We start from the raw sequence: 21935 nt of genomic DNA, 5'->3' as shown, positions 1-21935 counted from the left end.
GGAAACTTTTTAAAGACACCATAATAGAGGCCCAACTTAAATGTATACCCCAAATTAAAAAACATAGCAAGAGAGCTAAAAAAGAGTCACTGTGGATTAACCACCATGTAAAAGAAGCAGTGAGGGACAAAAAGGCATCTTTTAAGAAGTGGAAGTCCAATCTTAGTGAGATAAATAGAAAGGAACATAAACACTGTCAAATCAAGTGTAAAAGAGTAATAATAAAAGCAAAAAAAGATTTTGAGGAACAGCTAGCCAAAAACTCAAAAAGAAATAACAAAATGTTTTTAAGTACAGGCAGTCCCCGGGTTACATGGATCCGACTTAGATCGGATCCCTACTTACAAATGGGGTGAGGCAACCCCGCACTAGCTGCTTCCCCCCAGCAGACTAGGGAGACGCGAAGCTAGAGCCGCCCCCAGCAGACCAGGGAGACGTGGAGCGGCTTTTCTCAGCAGACACCTCAGCTTGAGAATAAAGGACTGAGGGAAGTGAGGTGTGGGACAATAAAACTGAGGTCTGGAGAAATGTTTGGCTAGAGTTTCCCCTACAATATGTACCAGTTCCGACTTACATACAAATTCAACTTAAGAACAAACCTACAGTCCCTATCTTGTACGTAACCCGGAGACTGCCTGTACATTAGAATCAGGAAGCCTGCTAAAAAACCTCTGGGTCCCCTAGACGATCGAGATATGAAAGGAGCAATCAAGGACGATTAAGCCATTACGGATAAACTAAATAATTTCTTTGCTTCAGACTTCACGGCTGAGGATGTTAGAGAGATTCCCAAATCTGCACCGTCATTTGTGGGTGATGAATCTGAGGAACTGTCCCGGATTGAAGTGTCATTAGAGGAGGTTTTAGAACAAATAGAAAAACTTAATGTTAACAAATCTCCGGGACTGGATGGCATTCATCCAAGGGTTCTAAAAGAACTCAAATGGGAAATTGCTGAACTATTATCTGTGGTTTGTAACCTATCCTTTAAATTGGCTTCCGTACCTAATGACTGGAAGGTAGCCAACATGACACCAATATTTGAAAAGGGCTCTAGTGGTGATCCTGGCAATTACAGACCAGTAAGTCTAACTTCAGTACCGGGAAAATTAGTCGAAACAATAGTAAAGAATAAAATTGTGAGGCATGTAGAAGAACATCATTTGTTGGACAAGAGTCAACATGGTTTCTGTAAAGGGAAATCATGTCTTACTAATCTATTAGAGTTCTTTGAAGGGGTTAACAAACATGCAGACAAGGGGGTTCCAGTAGATATAGTATACTTAGATTTTCAGAAAGCCTTTGACAAGGTCCCTCACCAAAGGCTCTTGTGTAAATTACATGGCCATGGGATAAGAATGAAGGTCCTTTCTTGGATTGAGAACTGGTTAAAAGACAGGAAACAAAGGGTAGGAATAAATGGTACATTTTCAGAAAGGAGAGGGGTAACTAGTGGTGTCCCCCAAGGGTCAGTCCTGGGACCAATCCTTTTCAGCTTATTTATAAATGATCTGGAGAAAGGGGTAAGCAGTGAGCTAGTAACGTTTGCAGATGATACCAAATTGTTTAGGATAGTCAAGACAGAAGCAGACTGTGAGGGACTCCAACAAGACCTCACCAAACTGAGGGATTGGGCAACAAAATGGCAAATGAAATTTAATGTGGATAAGTGTAAAGTAATGCACATCAGGAAAAATAACCCCAACTATACGTACAGTATGATGGGGGCTAATTTGGCTACGACAAATCAGGAAAGAGATCTTGGAGTTATCGTGGACAATTCTCTGAAAACTTCCACACACTGTGCAGTGGTGGTCAAAAAGGCAAATAGGATGCTAGGAAATATTAATAAAGGGATAGAAAATAAGACCCAGAATATCTTACTGCCCCTGTATAAAACTATGGTACGCCCACATCTTGAATACTGTACAGATGTGGTCTCCTCACCTCAAAAAAGATATTTTGGCCTTGGAAAGGGTTCAGAAAAGGGCAACTAAAATGATTAGGGGTTTGGAACGGGTCCCATATGAGGAGAGGTTAAAGCGACTGGGACTTTTCAGTTTAGAAAAGAGGAGACTGAGGGGGGATATGATAGAGGTATATAAAATCATGAATGGTGTGGAGAGGGCAGATAAAGAAAAGCTGTTTATTAGTTCCCATAATAGAAGAACAAGAAGTCACCAAATGAAATTAATGGGTAGCAGGTTTAAAACTAATAAAATAAAGTTCTTCTTCACACAGCGTGTAGTCAACCTGTGGAACTCCTTGCAAGAGGAGGCTGTGAAGGCTAGGACTATAACAGAGTTTAAAGAGAAGCTAGATAATTTCATGGAGGTTAGGTCCATAAAAGGCTATTAGCCAGGGGATAGAAATGGTGTCCCTGGCCTCTGTTTGTCAGAGGCTGGAGAAGGATGGCAGGAGACAAATCGCTTGATCATTGTCTTCGGTCCACCCTTTCTGTGGCACCTGGTACTGGTCACTGTTGGCAGACAGGCTACTGGGCTAGATGGACCTTTGGTCCGACCCGGTACGGCTGTTCTTATGTAATCTCTAAGGCAATGTTTTGTCACTATACATTTGAGAAGAATCTTGGGATATTTTAGAATATATGGTACTATGTAAATGAAAGACTTAGTGACATCCAGGCATGTAGTAGTTGATTAACCTGCTATGCTTTATCATCCCTAACCTGATTCAGGTGATAAGGCATAGGTTCAGATGTTTGAGAGGGTGAGAAATTGCTACTTCCACTAGTAAAGGTTAATTGTGAAATTGTAGGGTTTTTTTGGGGGGTGGGGAGTCATAAAAAGAGATTGAAGCAAAATGCAGGACAATGTAGCACTTTAAAGACTAACAAGATGGTTTATTAGATGATGAGCTTTCGTGGGCCAGATCTAATCTTATCATCTAAGCTCATCACCTAATAAACCATCTTGTCAGTTTTTAAAGTGCTACATTGTCCTGCATTTTGCTTCAGCTACCCCACACTAACATGGCTACATTTCTATCACTGTAAAAAGAGATTGTGATTGTCCCTATTAGGCTGTGGGGACAATTGAGCCACAGGTATGAGAGAGACTGTCATTTTCTTCTAAGGCTTAATTATTAATTGTGGAAAGATACACAAAGGGAAAAATGTGTAGGAGGAGGAATGGGAAGGCAGGGTAGAGAAGAATATTCAAGTGCAGGCTGTGATTTTTCTTAGTAGCTCTGACTGAATTACAAAGGAAAGGAGGTATTTTTCACAAGCATAATAAACAAAGGGTGACTTTACCGCCGGATAAGGATATAATAAGCTAACAGAAAAACTTTTGGAGATTCCTGGTAGTATAAGAAAAGTTTAAGGCATTGCCTATATGAATAAAAGGTTTCTTCATTTAATAGAGAACCAAATGCTGGTTATAGTAGTGCCAAGCATGGCAAATATTCATAGTTTAATGTAAAATTAAAAACTCCTTGACTCTAAATTGCTAATGTTTTTGAGGTTTTGCAGAAATGATGATACATAGACTAGAAAACACAGTTTCTTCAACAAGTCTGGAGCTTTGTAGAAATTCAGTATATCTTAAAATAAGTACACTTCAGTCAGTGGAAGTGTGCACTTGGATTAAAATAATCGATCAAAATAATAATCAGTGTTTGACTTGAGTATCTTGTGATAGATTGTCTTTTCTGTACAACTGAATAATTAGCATAGTATAAAAATATCTTTAAAGGTTCAGTAGAAGTTGAACCCCAATAAATCCTTGTGCTCAGTTCTTTTACAGGTCTATGGTAAATACAGTATAGTTAGTGATCCTTAATGCGAAAAATATGGTAGCTCAGGTATTTGCTGCCTAGAATATAACTCCTATTGTACAAAATGGAGTGAATAGTTAATATATTGTCACTAACATCCAGGTCATGATGTCAGGCTGAAAATGATCAATTATTTTTTAAATAACTATAGTACAGTTAGAAATCTCTAGAAATTGATGGGTATCAATTATTTCAGAAGTGAATAATCTTAAATTAGACATAAGAATAAATATCAGAATCTTAGTGACTATAGCTAGATATGCAGGGCTTTAAAATAACCATATAACATAAATTTTTAATCCTAATTTATGCCTTGCAGTAATGTGTTTGCATGCTAATGTGTTTAATGTGTTCAGATGCAAATTTGGCCTCTGTGATGCTCTAATACATTTATCTTTTTTGAAATGTGCCTTGAGTTGACACTGTATGATTACGAGTGACCTCAGTGGTTGGACAGTTGTAACTGATTAGAGCTTCGTAACCAAATCTGATGCATAGTAGGGATGTTAAGGTGTAGTTTTGTAAATGATTAACCGATAAGTGTTGGTTTATCAGATGGTCCTAATGACTACACGCAATCCCTCCCCCCCCCCCCCCCAAGCCACTGTCTCTGTATCAGAGGCAGCAAAGGGAGGGAGGTGAGAGCTGGTGGCAGTGGGGCGCTGACTTTTAAGCTGGCTTCCCATGAGCACCAGATCCCGAGGAGCCACTTGGCCCCCAACCGCATTGCTGCCTCTTATGGAGAGGCAGCAGTATGAAGGGTGATGGGGATAGGAGCGAGCTGGTACACATGGGGAGCCAGCTTTTAAGCCAGCTCTTTGTGCGTGCTGGGTCCGTGAGGCCGCCTCACCCTCCTTCCCTGTCTCCCACAGAGGCAGTGAGGAGGAGGTGTGAAACGGTGCTCAGTGGGAGCACTGGCTTCGTGGGGTTACCCCTCCTGCACTGCTACCTCTATATGAGAGGCAGCAAGTGAGGGATGTGTAGGAGCTGGTGCTGAGGGAGAGATGGTTTAAAAGTTGGTCCCCCCTAGCAACACGCTCCACGCTACCACCTATCCCCCCTACCAATCGTTCTAACATCTATCAGAGGCAGCAGTGCAGAGGGTGGGGGGCAGAGGAGGTTGCCACGTACCAGCCTCTGTTCATGGGGAGTTTGGAGCTCTGTATCATGGGCGGCAGGTAGCTGATCTGCATGGGAAGCCAGCTTTTTAAACAGGCTCCCCTGGCTGACCGACTCCCAGCCCACTCCCAGAGGCAGCAGAGTGGGGTGGTGGGCAGGAGTAGGATTGTAAGTGCCTACTCACGTAGTCAACTACCTGATAAGCTTAGACTTCTTGGGTAGTTGAGTCACTACTGAACTACTTGCTCCCCTGCTCGCCCCCCTGCTGCTCATGTATCAGAGTCAACAAGGTGGGGGGAAGCAGCAGCCATTGCTGGGTGAGCTGGATTAAGAGCCTCATGGCTCTTACTACATTTAAAAAGCAGAGCCGCAGTGGTCCAGGACCGGGTTCCAAACCTACTCCTGGCCTGCAGTATAAATGTAGTAGGAGCTGGGCTGCCTGCATGTCCAGTTCCTACTACGTTTAAACTGCAGAACCGCAGTATTTGTATTGATTAGTCCATTATCCACTTCTTCACATCCTTCGCTTGGAGCAAACTGGCTGTTGGCTCTTTACCTGGGGATCATCAAATAATTGTGTAACCACTAAAATTTGATTGTTACATGATTATTAAATTGAATGATATCTAACATCCCTAATAAACAGACAGAATATAGTGTAGCTTATTCCTTATAAGTTTATTTGCTCTTCAGTTTTACAGATGTTTTAAAAACTGTCATTACTAACATTCAGATCTCAATATAAAAACAACAGTTTGAGTAAGAGTAAGGGTCTTATTTGACCCTTTTTGCATTTGTTCTGTGCTTCAAATTTAGAATATTAAAGCTCATATTTTAACTCACAAAAAGATTTATAGCTCATTTCAAATAGTTTTGATATGAAATCTTGCAGTCTGATATCTTGAATATCCAATATTTGAAAGAATATATGAAGAGGTCAACATCTTTCCCCAAGACAAAAATAAATGTAAAGGCCAACTGTGTTTCAGGTGGGTGAAGTAATTCTATGTGGTACATGAAGTGCTTTGGAATCTTTTTGGTTGAAATCTGCTGTATAAATGTAAGATATTAATGATACTATAAACTAAATGTGTGTGGCATACATTTGCAGAATTTTCAAACTTTACCAACAGAAGCTTTAATTGTTAAGATTTGGCCTCTGGTGTAAACTCATGACTGAGTTGAAGTATTTCATACATTCACACGTAAATGTGATTATTTTGAAACATGTTTTTTCAGGCTGTATTGGTACTTACATGCACAATCTACACTTGTATCTCCAAGAAAATATGGTAGTAAATACCTTAACTTTCTCAGAGAAGTGACTGAGTATTGAGTGTTAATTCACAGCACAGTTACTTGTCATTAAGTCTGTTACAAAAATGAGCAGTCTTAAAATACTAGCCAATTAGCCCATCATAAGACGGGATTTTCAGATCTCTCCTCCACGTCGGTCTTCTCTCCTGAACCTCCAGTCTCTCGTTGGGTGTGTCTGTCTCTTCCTCCTCCTCCTCCTCCTAGTGCCTCCCCTTCTCTCTCTCTCAGCTCTCCTCCACCTCCTGCCTTTCTCTCTGTCTCTCTCTTTCTCTTCTCCTCCCCCTCCTGCCTCTCACTCAGGGGAACGGGGAGCCCAAATGGCCGTTTGGGCTCCACACTCCCCATGCTGCATGGGGTGCACGGAGCCCAAACAGTCGCTTGTGCCACTTGCTCCCATGTGGCGGCCTGGCTGAGCAGTGCAGAAGTCAGCTGAGCACCACGGTGGGAGGCGAAGCGGGGTGGGGCGGTGGTGTTCATGGCCAGGGGACGGGTTCTGAAGCCGCTGTCATACCGCACGTTACCGCCCTGCCCCGCCCCCCCCTTTGCCTCCTGCTGTGGCACTCGGCTGACTTCTGCGCCACTCAGCTGGGCTGCCACGGGGGAGCAGGCGTCCGTTTGGGCCCCCCCATGGCGGCCCGGCTGAGTGGCTCAGAAGTCAGCCGAGCACCACGGCGGGAGGCGAAGGGGGGCGGGGAGGTAACGTACACAACCAGGCCCTGCTCCCTGGCCATGTACATCACCGCACCGCCCCCCTTCCCCTCCCACCGTGGCGGTCTGCTGACTTCTGCACCGCTCAGCCGGGCCACTGTGGGGGACCAAGCGGCGCAAGCGGCTGTTTGGGTCCCACGCTCCCCATGCAGCATTGGCTGCCCAGAGGGAACAGCCAGCATTTCAGGCAACAGCGCCACCCAGAGGGAATAGCCAGCATTTCAGCGTTACAGACTCAGACGCTGGGCTACTATATTATAAAATATTACTTTTTAAAGGATGCTGTCAAGTATATTTTAACTCTTGTAGGAGGATATAATAAACTGAACTTTTCTCATTACAACAGTTGATTTGGCAGACTGTTTTTCTTACTCAGCATAAGTTAATCTTACGCCTTTTGCACACTGCTCTATATACTAGCACAGGGGTGGGCAAGAGAATCTCTGGATCTGGCCCGCCAAGCAGATAGATTCGGCCTGTGGACACTCTGCTGTTCTCCCGCTCCCCAGGCCAGTCAGAGCTTGGGGATGGGGGAGCGTGTAAAGTCTCCTCTCCTGCCAGGGGCACAAGGCACTAAGATTGAACCTCCAGGTGAGCTAATTCAAGCGAATTGAGTTTATATACGGTTTAAAGTCAGTTTTGCAGGCATTTGCATTTTCATTACTATGTAGTGAACTCTGTACTCATGTCAGTGCTTTCAGACTGAGTTCATTATTTTGTGGGGTTTTTCTGTTTTCACTATGTGGCAAATGTTTCTTTTATTATGAGTGGCGCTTTAAAGGAAACTCACTTGTGAATTTAAAGAAGATGAGAACAGGAATGATGTAGTAATGATTTGAAAATCTGGTCAGGGTTGAAGGGTGCTTGTATTCTTTACCCCAATCATGTGCTAAAAATGGTGTGATATGAGCCAATGTAACTATGGAGTGAATGAAAGAACATGAGGTAGGCAGTCCTGTTTATTACTTCTATGAATTTTATCACTGTAGTATCTGAAGTGATAGTAACATGACTTCAAAAGCTAGCCAGAGCTAGGATAAGGTCTAAAATAGCTGGTGGTTCTGGGTCATTCTCTAATACTGGGAAGCCCCACTATACTAGAACTCGCCTTTGATTACAAGTATAAATAATTAAGACCTTCTTAAATTCCTTATTTTGTATAATTGTTTTATTTTTGGGAGTTTTTTGTTTTGTTTTATCCATTACGGTATTTCTTTTTTTATTTGCATAAACTGAATAAATTCTAGTTTATCAATACTATATTTCCTTGAGCATTATGCATTCCATGTCTTGAGACACTCACCAACCCCTACCACAGTTAGCTGTCCTTAAATACGCTGGACAGTTCTGGTCCCCTTGAAATGTATCTGGTACTATAGTTCTCAGATAATCCCCATTCTCTGCCCCAATTTAGTGATATAAACCCCATGAGACACCATGGATCTTCCTAACTCCTGCTGTTTCCTTTTCCAGTCCTCCCATCTCTGACTCCAAGAGCCCCATCTCTGTCTCCAAGGACCCCATCCCAGGCAGTCCATCCTCACATTCCTTCATCTCATGTTCTGTAAACTCCCATTAGCCACAGAAACTGCTACTTTGTACCTTCTCCTTGTCCCCCTCCATTCTTTTTCTTTCGTACTTCAGAGTGATCTTATTCATTTCCCTTCTATTGATTTTTATGACCTCTTCACTGATTCTCATGTTCATCCAGTTCTTCACTTGGTCTAGTTTATCTTAAATGACACCACTAAACCTAATAATCTTCACATGATGAAAAGTAAACTCCTGATATTTCTTCTCAAAGCTCTCTGCTCACCCATCCACATATTCTGTCATAGCCAATATTAAGAAATATTTTTTGTCTTCCAGTCTAATTCATCCCTCTTTCTCTCACCAGTGCAGGACTCCAAGACATCTTCAGAGTATTTCATCCCTTCCTCTACATCCTGCTTTCCAAGACATTAGTCTACTATACTCATGTGATCTTTGCAGCCAAATTGATTTGATAATTAGGGTCCTACCAAATTCATGTAAATGAAAAATACATCCCGAACCATGAAATCTGGTCTTCTGTGTTTGTACCCTGTATTATGCAGATTTCATGGGGGGAAACCAGTGTACATCAAATTGGGGTTCCTGGCTCAAAAGGTTGTTGTAGAGGGATGGCTATGGTATTGTCACCCTTACTTTTGTGCTGCCTTCAGAACTGGGCAGCCGGAGAGTGGTGGCTGTTAGCCACGTGTTCAGCTCTAAAAGCAGCACCTCACAAGCAGCAGCACGGAAGCAAGAGTGACAATAATATACTTTGCCACTCTTACTTCTATGCTGCCTGCAGACCTGGGCTGTCAGTCAGCAGATGCCACTCTCCAGCCATCCAACTCTTCTTCACAGCTGTCTTCAGTAAGGGTAGCAGTGCTGCAAGCCCTCCTGCAATAACCTTGTGATCTCCTCCCCCTAAACTCCTTTTTGGATCAGGATTCCCAAAATTGCAGTATTGTGAAATTTCAGTTAAGTAGGTGAAATCATGACATTTATGATTTAAGTCCTATGACTGTGAAATGGAGCAAAATGTGACTGTGAATTTGGTAGGACTGTATTCATAATGGAGCTGCTAAACTTAACCAATGCTTTCTCTACTTTGAAAGCTCTTCTAATTCCATCCCTGCATTTATCCCTGTACTTTCTTATGTTCCATCCAACCAAGTGCCTTACTCAGGTCTCCCCTTAAGTTTAGAGCAGCCTCCCTGCTATTATATTTGAAGCCTTCTGATTCTTCTCCACAAAAGTTCCAAACCCTCCTTATTGTGAAGCATTTGAGCTGAAGTCATACTCTAGTCTGTGTGTGCACTACCTAGCCTTGTTTTGGATTGTAAGCCTTTTATGGCAGAGAATGTTATCTGTTTGCCACTTGTTTCCTAGAGACAGTGCTGCATCTATTAAGTTATCTACTGACAAACATTTCTAGGGTATGTCTTATAGCAGAAGAGCATTGGTTGAAACATACATTTGGATTTATGTACTGGTGAAAGTCAGGTTTTTTTAAATCCTTTTTCCAATTACTGGCTTTTGTCTGAGTCAATGTTGTCTTTTCAAATAGTCAAATCAAAAGATGAATGCTGTGACAGTGATAAGTTTTAGAACTAGCTATGTGTTTTATTTTAAATTTGTACTTTACTTTTCTCTGTTTTCACTTGCAACCACTTAAAACATACCGTTGTACTTAATAAAATTTACTTTTATTTACTATCGAGTCTAGTGTAAATGTGTTACCTGTGGGAGCAATTGGTGTGCACATTTTCCTTTCATTGTTAAAGGGAGCTTACCTGAATTTGGTTTCAACGCGTGAAACTCTCTCACATTGAAAGACTGACTTTTTGGGGTGAGTTCTGATCCCATTTGGGGGTTGGTTTCCTGGATGCAATCTACTCCGAGCTCAAGTGATTCAGTTTCTGCATTGCTTTTCAGGGAGGGCGGTGGAACGGTCATCTCAGCTCTGTCCCTTGGCTGGGAGAGACCAGGAGGACAGGGTGGTGAGAGACCCAACAGAGCAAGAAGGCTAGTGTCAGTGGCTTTATCAGTACACCAGGAAGCAGCCCCGAGGGGGTCTTCTGTGACTGAACCCAGTCACAAATACAAGATGGTAGTAATCTTGAAAGATGGTAGTAATCTTTAAAATATGAAAGTTTTATACTGTGATCATTTTACAGTGGATTCAAATCAATATTCTGTTGGATTTTCAACAAAGGACATATAGGAATAAGAAGTGGAATAGTTATGTAAGCCTAAAATTAGAGGCTGAACTTTTGAAGCATTTTTCTCTTGTTACATTTAGTATATCAACAAAACGAACCTTCTGCATTTAGTATATCGACAAAACAAACCTTCTGTATTTTGGCCCCAGTCCTGCCAAGATGTAAGGCCTAGGAGTAATCACAGTATCTTTAGTGAACCTAATCCCATACTTAAAGTTCATTATATAACTAAATCTTAGCATGATTAGGGTCCTTGAGAACTTATTTACTTGTTTATACTTAATTACAGTTTCAGAAATATTGGTTTTTAACATCTCATTACTGTTTAAAACCTTAACTTTTCCTTAACTGTGGGTTTTTATTAAATCAGTTCTAGGTTCTGGATCCTCTCTTCAACCATACAAAAGAACGGCAGATGAATCTTCTTAAAAATGTAATAGGAAACAGGTTTTCTTTGAAGACTCACTCTATTTTTATTTACCAGATCTTAAATATAGGGCTTTGAAAACCTCATTCTCTACCTTGATGGAAAAAAATGAGTACAGTTTTTCTTGTTTCTACAAAGTCTCTGCAGAGAATAGTTTCAGCTTGCTTTGACAGGAAATAAGCTACCAGTATTTGCTTGATTTTATTGACATCCCATTTCTCTGGTCTGTTTCTACTTTGAGGAAACAGTTAAGCTGTAATTGAGCTATGCATGACACACAGTTATCTAGAGCAGTGATGGACAACCTAGACTAGTGAGTGGGCTTCATGAGTGGCCCTCCATGTCAGTGGACTGCAAGATTGTTGTAACCAAGACATTGTGGTTTTGCTAATTGCACTTGCATTCCTAGAATTTGTGGGATGTGCCACTTGAACCATTGCAAAGCTTTGATGGGATGCAGAGGGAACACATGGTTCTCAGTAGTCAGTTTTTCTGAGCAATCACCACTCACTTCATTTTTTATGCCTTTCCTTATTGTGCATGTCACTTCGGTACTATTAGTGGGGAGGGAGAACCCTATGCTGACAGAAGCTAGTGGAATCTGGCAATCCTGTGCATGGGCAACAGTAATCAGAATGTCTCACAGACCACACATAGCACCCTAATTGGCTGCAGGTTGCCCAGCTGTTCTAGAGAGTATAAATGCTGAAAATTGGGAGGATCCTCTCATATCATAAAGCTGATGTTTTATTTTAATGAAAATATACTTTGTGCTAAATGCTGTCAAATTATGGATCCAATTTATGTAATAGCCACTCTTAGTCTCTCCATTAGTTGTATTTATCTTTTCAGCAGAGAAACATCTCCCCCCCTCTAAAATTGTCCAAGAGCTTGTCTGTTATGGTTACTAGGTGAGGCTGACTAAGAACTATCATTCAGCTGTTTCCACAGTTATTCATATTAGTAACGAGGCCCTGGGGCCCCCTGATGCAGGCACTGTGGTTGTGCCACATTCTACCCCAGAAAATGTCATAGACAAGTCCTTGAGGAGGCTAGAGCAGTGGTGGAGGAACCAGCCAGTCAGGGGCTAGGGAAGCCTACAAAAGGAAGTGCAAAACACAGCAGTAGTTGGTTGCAAGGCAGAACTCAAGGAGAGAAGAGCAGGGATGACTGGCTGGCTGATGGAGCAGCTGCACCGTGTAGGGTGCCAAGTGGAAAACTGGATAGAGACTGTGGATTGGGCTGAATCTGATGAACTGTGAGAACTCCTTGCTCATAGCTCAGGGCTTTGTCTCCAGGGGGGAAAACCCTGGAGGCATCACTCTCATCTGGAGTGGGGAAAACAGACTGAGACACTGTACAGAGGGCGCTGAGATGCACCTGTTAAGGAGTTTTATATTTCAGAAAGTGGTGTGACTTGGCCAAAAAGGCTGATGTAGTGAGGGAATGCAGGCCCACACATTTGGCCAGACGATGGGTGCTTGTGGGAGGTGAATGCCTCCCCATTACAGTAATATTTATACTATGACCTGAAATGTTGATACATAAATTATACATGGCTTAAGTCAGTGTTTCCCAATTTTATTTGGCCACGGAACCCTTTTAAATTCGAAAGAATTTTGCAGATCCCCTAATAAGTCTTATATATGGAGCTCAAACAGTAGACCACAAATAAGTAAGGATAAAATAATAAATACTAAACAAGGTCATGAGATCAACATTTAGTTTAATTGTACGTACTTAAAAACAAATCATTTAATGTGTACAATTTTTTTTTAAATCATAAAATGTTATTGTAAGGGAATTTTCTCGCAGAATACTTATTTTCACTTCGCGGAACAGTATTTGGAAAACACTGGCTTAAGTAAATTCTAAATTTTCTCGACTATTTAATTTAAGCCTTAGAAGTTCTACAGTATTGTCAGTTGCCTTAAATATACATAGTAATTTTCCTTTTGGGAAAATGGGGAAGCTTATGTCTTGATGAAGGGTTTAAATTCCCTATGATGTATTCAGAAAAACTACAGAAGAAATATCTTCTCAGGTATCACCAAGTAAGATGTGCCATTTTATAATTTTGCAATTGAACTCTTTAGCTAGCAGATTAATAATTTTTATCTAGTTTTTTTTTAAATAAGGTAACCTATCACCATGACATTTCATTTCCTTCCAGGATTCTGCATGCTAAAACTTAAGTTTCATTGATAATTTTTAAATTCATTGCTGTATTTCTTTGCCCTGAAGTATTCCTAGAACATTCACCTTAATGATGGCATGAGAGTGATTTAAAAATTAGATTTATTTATCCCTAACTTTCAGTGAATCAAACTGTGGACTATGTACAAAGTGACAAGGATTTAGTGGTATACAGAAATAAAGAACTCTAATTACGTCCAAGCAGGTGATCCCAAACATAAACCTGTAATTAAAAATGTGATTACATGAATCTTGCATGTTGCCATGATGCATGAGTACAGGAGGCCCCCGACTTGTGACGTGATCCGTTCCTGGGGAAGCGTCGCAAGCCGGGGGCGTCGTAACTTGACCCATCATTTACGTGCGCCTGTCTTTAATGCGGGCCGAGGACATAAGTTGGGGGTTTCTGGCCCCTTCCACGCTTACAAAAATGGTTGTAAGTGTGGAAGGTCGGAACTCGGGCGATCACATGTCAGGGGCCTCCTGTACTTCGGCCTAGCGATCTCTTCTTCCGGTGTGTGTGGAGATGGGTATTTTTAATCTGTACTTTGTCTGGCAAAGTATAGAAGCATAATGCAAGACTATATAAATAGTTCCCATCCTGATTTAAAATATATTGACATCAGGCAAGCTTTCATATCTCAGTTTTTAATGTTGGTTTTACATGGATTTTTACATCACTATTCCAAAGTGGAAACTTACTTGCTTACAATGTCATATTTGAGAGCCGATGACTTTCCTGGCTCTTGAGGATAAAAACAGAAGATGATGCAATGGTCTCTGTGAGATGAAACAACAAAAGATGCAGATAAACTGAAAAGGTGGTCAGTAGTATATATATTCAAAGCTGATTTTCTAAAAAATACATGATGGCATCACAAATCAATGCCAGAGACTTTATTTTTGGGCTTACAAGATGTGTGCATAACTACTTGCAGCTGTATATGGATACTTAATGTCCCTCACCTTTTAGTAACATTCAAGGGTGAAAGAATTCTGATTTTTTTTTTTGTTTTTTTTTTTTTTTTTTGGTGGAGCCTAGTGTGCTTTGTAGAAGATTTTGCAAAAGATATATTGTTAAAAGTGAAAATAAATGTAAATCTGTTATGTAACTTTGTGCAAATTGGTGAAAGAACTAACAGGCATGCTGTTATATAAGCATTTAACACATACATACCTGTGGTTCTGGACTCATGGTATATAAACGGTTAAGTACTTAAGTTATATTACAAAAGAAATGTATACAAGTTACTGCTGTGGTGGGAAAAATTGCCTTGTTGCTACATGGAAGCTCCTTTTCTTGAAAATTCTTCTGATAGGTGAATCTCTGATTATAATCAGTAAAAGTAAACTTTTTGTTTCAATCATTGTTTTTGTTTTGCAGTGTAATGTTCAGAGTCAGAAATGCCTTATGTGGATCGTCAGAATCGCATATGTGGTTTTCTAGACATTGAAGAAAATGAGAATAGTGGGAAGTTTCTGCGGAGATACTTTATACTGGACACGAGGGAAGACAATCTGGTATGGTACATGGATAATCCACAGGTACGAGAACATCTGGGATAAAATTGTTGAAGTTACCAGAAGTAAAATATTTTTTGACCTAAAGCAAAGAGTAAAAAGTACACAATTGTTTTGCTCCTTTAAACTGCAGTTGTTCTCTAGTACAGGCAGTCCCCGAGTTACGCGGATCCGACTTACGTCGGATCCGTACTTATGAACGGGGCTTTTCTCGCCCCGGAGGATGCGGGCGGCGGGACCGCCCAGATGCGCCGCGGTCCCGCGGCCCGCGTCCTATGGGGCGAGAAAAGCGTCTCCGCGTCTCCCTGGTCTGCTGGGCGGCTCCGACTAACATACAAATTCAACTTAAGAACACACCTACAGTCCCTATCTTGTACGTAACTCGGGGACTGCCTGTATAGACTTGCTATGAAAAATAACACAAATACATCTTAATATGTTAATACACCAGAGTGTGTCACTGCTGTTTCTAGTTTGAAGGGACTATAGTTTGAAATGTGACCTTCAGGCTTGTAGGCTTAATGTAGACCTCCCATTTTTCTCCAGTTTTTTCCAGGAGTTTTAATGTTTTAAAAAGTACTACTGCATCAGTATCCTTGTAGGTAGCTTGAGGGTTGGCTGGCTGTCTCTTTTCTACGAAAATACATAATCTGTCATTATTTCGATTCCACATCTGTTAAGGAAAAAGTGTTCTTTTAGGAGGATTTCCTGGATGCAAATCTGCAAGAATTCTTTTTTCCTATAGTAAAATACAAACCTCTCTCAAACAATTCACGTCAGCATTATTTTCAACCACTGTTCAGTTTTAGTTTATTACCAGATGTTTGTAATAAATGAAACCAAGTAGTTTAAATCCTGTTTAAGCACACAATGTGTTGAATGTTGTATTGTGGACATAGTGTATAGAATTTTTTTTGTTCATAAAGCTTTGATTTCATTTCCTAGTATTTGATGCATATATATTGAACATGCTTTGTGGTAGGAGGATAGTTTAGTTTAATTCCATATTATTGTGCTTGCTTTTAGAACCTTCCCTCTGGCTCTCCACCTGTTGGAGCAATTAAACTTACCTACATTTCAAAGGTATGTCAGCTAACCTATATGTATAAAATTGTAGATTTGAGTGATATTAGCAGCTCTGACTTTTATGGAGTTACCAGAATTTCTTAATGAATAATTTTAATTGAGAATTTAGAGACAAGCTGAGATAATGATGAAAAGATTAGAAAACATAATTTACAGACTCAGCCAACTCAGTCAATTTAGATTGAGGAGGTTGGTGAAGGGAGGGGGAACTATTTGATTAGCTCATGTGTATCTACATGAGGAACAGAAATTTGGTAGACTTTTCAGTCTAGCAGATCAAGTTACAACATGAACCAATGACTGGATGTTGAAGCAAGACAAATTACCCTTATTAAAAATTTGTGCTTTATTTCTACTCTGAATTTATCATGAATTGTTGTTCATCACAGGTGACTTTTTTTCATTCGGTTCTTAATTGCTTAATTTTCCCTAAATTACACAACTCTTCTTGAAATTTCAGGTCCTAAATCTGAAAGGCTTTGTCTATATTATGACTTTTGCCACAAGAGGCAATGCAAATGAAGCGTGGATTAGCATTTTCTCATACTTCATTTGCATACTCTCTTGTTCCATTTTTGCCCTAGGGGTTTTTTGTGCAAAAACAGGCAGTGTGGCTGTGGCTGTTTTGCACAAAACCCCCTTTTCCCGCAAGATCCTTATGCCTTCCTAGGCATAAGGATCTTGCGGAAAAAGGGGGTTTTGCGCGGTCACACTGCCTGTTTTTGCTAAAAAAAAACCCCCCAAAACCCCCTAATGCTTCATTTGCATTGCCTCTTGCGGCAAAAGTCATAGTATAGACATAGCTAAAAGGTTCACAAATCAGGTTTGGGATGAGAGGAATGATGTGGTAATGAGAACACTAGAAATGTAACAGGAGAAGAGAAGTTAATAAAAATAAAACTCAAAAACAAACTTCTTACTCTAGTTGTTTATCCCTTCATGAATTCGAGAATGAACTTGGCTGTTGCTATTGATTTCACATTCATTGTGCAGTAATACTAGGAAGGGGTAGCAGCTAAAAATCCTAAACTAGAGATGAGAATATCTTAAGTTGTTAGGCCTTCAATGTTTGGTAGAATTTTACAGATGTCTACGAGTGGCTTTTGCTTTCCAGGAATGCCATTAGGGATGTAATTAGTAGCGTTAACTGGCTACAGTTAAAACTCCATTGGTCCGGCATCCAATGCTCCGGCACTCCTGATGGTCCAGCACCGTCAGGAACCCAGAAGTGCTCTAGGCAGCCGGATAATTGGAGCTGCTCTGCGCCCGGCTTCCCTGATTCAGCAGCTGCTGAAACTGACCAGCAGCTGAATCGGGGAAGCCTGGGGCAGAGCAGCTGGGGTGCTGCCGGGTTGGGCCCGCAGCACCGAGGGGCGGCGCTACGGGACCAACCCAGCAGCACCCCAGCTGCTCTGTCCCAGGCGTCCCGATTCAGCTGCTGCTGAAACTGACCAGCAGCTGATTCCAGGAAGCCCGGGCGCCCCCAAGAGCAGCTGGAGTGCTGCCGGGTTGATCCTGTAGCGCCGCCCCTCGGCGCTGTGGGACCTACCTGGCAGCATCCCAGCTGCTCTGTCCCAGGCATCCCCAAGAGCAGCTAGGGTGCTGCCGGGTTGGTCTCGCAGCGCTGAGGGGCGGTGCTACTGGATCAACCCGACAGCACCCCAGCTGCTCTGCCGCAGGCATCCCAGATTCAGCCGTTGCTAAAACTGACCAGCAGTTTTAGCTGGGCTATCGGAAGGGGGGGCTATGAAGGATCTGGGGTGGCAACCCCCCCCACCACACCGCAGACCCCTCATAGCCCCCTCTTCCGAAAGTCTGGCATATCTGATAATCTGGCACCCCCTGGGTTCTAAAGGTGCTGGATTATCGGAAGTTTACTGTACTTGGTAAGCATGCTTCCTACTGCCATGCTTATCGGAGTACCCAATTAACTGATGGGAGGGCTGTTCCCTGTCTAAAGCAGCTCTCTCATTCCCTTTATGTGGCCACGGCGTGACTGGGGCAGGCTGGGATCACAAGTAACCGGTTAAGCATTACGTTCAATTGGTTAACTTTTTAACCATCCCTAAATGAGATTCGTCTTTAAATTTAAGCAACAAAAGTATGTGTTGTATTTTCTTTCCTTTCAATGTTGAGTTTTTAATTTTAAACTGAATGTGTGTTTAATGTGTGAAGGTATTTAATGTATATATTACATTATGTGTGATACTTACAGTATGTATTATATATGTCAATTTTCTTATTAGGTTAGCGATGCAACTAAGCTAAGGCCAAAGGCAGAATTCTGTTTTGGTAAGTTCTAGTGTATTGCACATCTGTCAAGTGGCTCTTTAAAAAAAAAAAAAAAATAAAAAATGTTTTTTCAACCAGGATATATTCTGCAGTTCTATTATTAGGTACTGCCGGTAGTATTTTTTTTTCTAAACAGTTTATTTGTATTCCTGATTTCCTTCCTAATATAAAGGGAGAATATTTTTTTTTGAGGTTTTAAATGGCTTTTTAAAAATTGCAACATACTGAATTTAAAATGACTTGCTGGCAACTGTTGGGAATGCTTTGGGTTTTTTGAATCAGTGGATAAACTAATTACAGAAGATAGGTTGTTCCCAAGGTACATGGAACAGATAATTCAGCTCTGAAGGCAAGTAACTGAACTATTTTTATCTGTGTTATATAGAGAAAGTATGTAGATGTTCTGTTGTAGATACACCATTGTTAATGATGCCTGCCAGAATGTTCACTAGTACTTTAAACTTTTCTCATGGTTATTCTCCTTTCTCATTTATTCTTCTCTTCTACTGTTTAATATATTAAATGGCATTTGTCCAGGATTTATCATAATCTGGAATCATATGACAGAAGCAATTTAGATATCTAAAGTTCTCTGCAAAGACTGGGATCAGTAACTGCTATATTTGAAAACCTATTCTTATCCCATATTCCAAGAAATATTTTGACATAGCTGTTCAATAAATATCTAGTATTCTAGAGTAAACTAGCTAAAACTATATGTTAATCTTGTTTCTCCTTTCTGTTAATTATTCCTTGTTTTATGGGAACACACTATAGGTTGAACCTCCCTTGTCTGGCACCCTCGGGACCAGAGTGGTTCCGAACAAGGGAATTTGCTGGACCAGGGGAGATGAGGCATCCAGGCTCTCCCAGGGCTCTCCTCCTGGCAGCTGACCTGGGAAAGCCTGGAGACCTGACCTTCTCTGGCCCACCTGCCTGTGTCTGCTGCCCCCAGACTGCTCGCCAGGCTCTGCTCCTTGTCCCCAGCTCTACGCGCAATGGCAGCTGCTCCTGGGGTTCCCCAGATCTCTTTGCTTTGGTGGCAGCTGCTCCCAGGGCACTCTACCCCAAGGTCACTGCCCCTGCAGGATGCCACCAACCAAACCGGCTCCGCTCCCATGTGTTCTCAGGCTCTGCGCTGGGGCTCTCTGGTCTAGCAACATCTGTGATCCTGCCGGACCACAACAAGAGAGGTTTAACCTGTACTGCAAAAGACAAACTAATAGTGCTCTGTGCTGCCTCTTCACAATGTGTAGCATTCTGTGTGCAGTTATAAAAAGCAGATTGCACATCCAGATGCTTAACGCATTTCCTGTTTCCATACATAGGCACAATTCCTGTTGATCTTGGGGCCTGTCACTGGAAACACCTGTACACACTTTTTTCTCACTAGTTCTTTGCAATTTTTTGGTTTAATATGTCAAGACTTGATTATAGATCACACAGTTATAAGAAAAACGTATGGCAGGTACAATTTGTACATTTTTGAAAAGCGTGTTTATGTGCTTTGGTCTCAATCCTCATGTCTGAGTTACCTGTGAGGGGATGGATAGTACTGAGGTGGCTCCCTCAATTCTTGAGACTGCTGGAGGCCTGTTGGAATCCATTCTGTACCTTTACAATGAACACTTGCGTACAATACCTTAAGAGATAGCAGGAGACTTCCAGACCATAGCAGTGTAATGATTGTGCACTTTCCACTGGAGTCCAAAGGTTATAGTGCCATCTGGGGATTTCCCAGCATCATGGGACTCTCCAGCTGACCACATAGCTCAGTTCTAAGGTGGATTTGTGTTACCTTGTCATCTCTAAGTCTAAGTAGGCAAAGTGACTGGACCATCAGCTTATGCACATTTTGTTTGTTCTGTTAAATTATACAAATATTTTGAGAATTTTATTTTAAATAAAAAATAGGATTTTTTTGTTTGGCTGCATGTTCACTTACTTTAATTTTTAACAGTTTCATTACAGTCTTGCATATTGTGGATTAACAGTTGAAGTTACTGTCATCAATTTTAGCCTAGCTTGTGAAAATATAATGGATCGTTAAGAATGTGACTGAGCAATGTGGGCAGCAGTGGACTATACTGATATGACAAAATAAGTTTGATTTTGCTGTTCTGCCTAAGGTTTCAATCTTGAGTGAAGATTTAATGTGACACAGTCTGGTAAAGGTTTTAGTTCTATTGTTTAATGTAAACCAGCTCTATTCCTACTTCAGGATAAATGCTTTTCTAATGATTAGTAGCTTACATTAAAGCAGTGGCCTTGTTCTTTATTGTGGGTTTATCTATACTGTCCTGCAATTCATGCTACGGGAATGTGAATTGCAGCACATATGCCAAATTGCTGAATTTTAACTAACTGAAATTGCATCTTGTGTGGATGCTGCTCTTATGAACTAAAACTGACCTAATTTTGCTTTTACGAAGTCTTGCTTGAAGAGGGCTTCAGTAACAAGAGCTGGATACCTTTGAGCTTGTGCTCGGAGCATTCACACAGATATATAGCAGAGCATTTTGGTGCACACTGCAATTCACATCTGCATAGTGGCATAACTTAGACACAGTCTTTATTGAAAAAGTAGTGCATTAGTGCTTTTGTTCATCTTTCCCATAAAAATATTCTTTTCACAATGGCTTTTAAGATGTTGCATAGGAAGTGCTTACAGTGCCAAAAAAATCTGCTGCTATAAATGTCTTTCTAATTTTTCCATTTAAGTTATTTTGTAATAAATGGGAAAACTTAAACAACAAATGGTCCTGCAGCATCTTAGAGACTAACAAAAATGTAGATAGTATCAAGAGCTTTTTCCACAATGGGAAGTAAGTTGTACACAAGACATTTCTTATTGATATGTGTTGAGTGTATTCGAACATACTAGTCAATCACTTGGTACCAGTAATGAGAGTAAAACTCCATTAGTCCAGCATCAATGCTCCGGGACTCCTGATGGTCCGGCACCTTCAGGAACCCAGAAGTGCTGGGGCAGCCGGACAGGCTTCCCCCATTCAGCTGCTGCTGAAACTGACCAGCAGCTGAATTGGGGAAGCCGGGAGCAGAGCAGCTGGCTGCCGGGTTGGTCTCGTATTGCTGCCCCTCGGGGCTGCAGGACCAACCCGGCAGCACCCCAGCTGCTCTTGGGGACGCCTGGGGCAGAGCAGCTGGAGTGCTGCCGGGTTGGTCCCGCAGCGCGAAAGGACGGCGCTGCGGGACCAACCCGGCAGGACCCCACCTGCTTTGCCCCAGGGGTCCCCGATTCAGCCGCTGCTGAAACAGATCAGCGGCTGATTCCAGGAAGCTCTGCCCCGGGCTTCCTGGAATCAGCCGCTGATCTGTTTCAGCAGCGGCTGAATCGGGGACCCCTGGGGCAGAGCAGGTGGGGTCCTGACGGCTTGGTCCCGCAGCGCCGTCCTTTGGCGCTGCGGGACCAACCCGGCAGCACTCCAGCTGCTCTGCCCCAGGCGTCCCCAAGAGCAGCTGGGGTGCTGCCGGGTTGGTCCCGCAGCCCCGAGGGGCAGCACTATGGGACCAACCCGGCAGTACCCCAGCTGCTCTGTCCCAGGCGTCCCCAAGAGCAGCTGGAGTGTTGCTGGGTTGGTGCTGTAGCGCCTCCCCGCGGCGCTGCGGGACCAACCCGGCAGCACCCCAGCTGCTCTATTGCAGGCATCCCCGATTCAGCCGCTGCTGAAACTGACCAGCAGCAGCTGAATCAGGGA

At 42.1% G+C, this 21935-nt stretch overlaps 1 protein-coding gene across 7 annotated transcripts in view; it reads left to right on the top strand.

Annotated features, from left to right (window-relative positions):
- PLEKHA1 (pleckstrin homology domain containing A1) overlaps nt 1-21935 on the top strand; it is a 96907-nt gene that overhangs the window by 28907 nt on the left and 46065 nt on the right. For all 7 annotated transcript variants that reach the window (XM_089780189.1, XM_089780190.1, XM_006111425.5 and 4 more), the window contains 3 exons: nt 14702-14862; nt 15865-15921; nt 18171-18216. In XM_089780189.1, the coding sequence (XP_089636315.1) occupies nt 14722-14862; nt 15865-15921; nt 18171-18216 (244 nt within the window). In that variant the 5' untranslated portion in view covers nt 14702-14721. The remainder of the gene's footprint in view (nt 1-14701; nt 14863-15864; nt 15922-18170; nt 18217-21935) is intronic.

This window comes from Pelodiscus sinensis, chromosome 8 (assembly GCF_052426305.1).
Source record: "Pelodiscus sinensis isolate ZL-2025 chromosome 8, ASM5242630v1, whole genome shotgun sequence".
NCBI classification, from domain to species: Eukaryota; Metazoa; Chordata; order Testudines; family Trionychidae; genus Pelodiscus; species Pelodiscus sinensis.
This window is presented reverse-complemented; position numbering and strand designations above follow the sequence as displayed.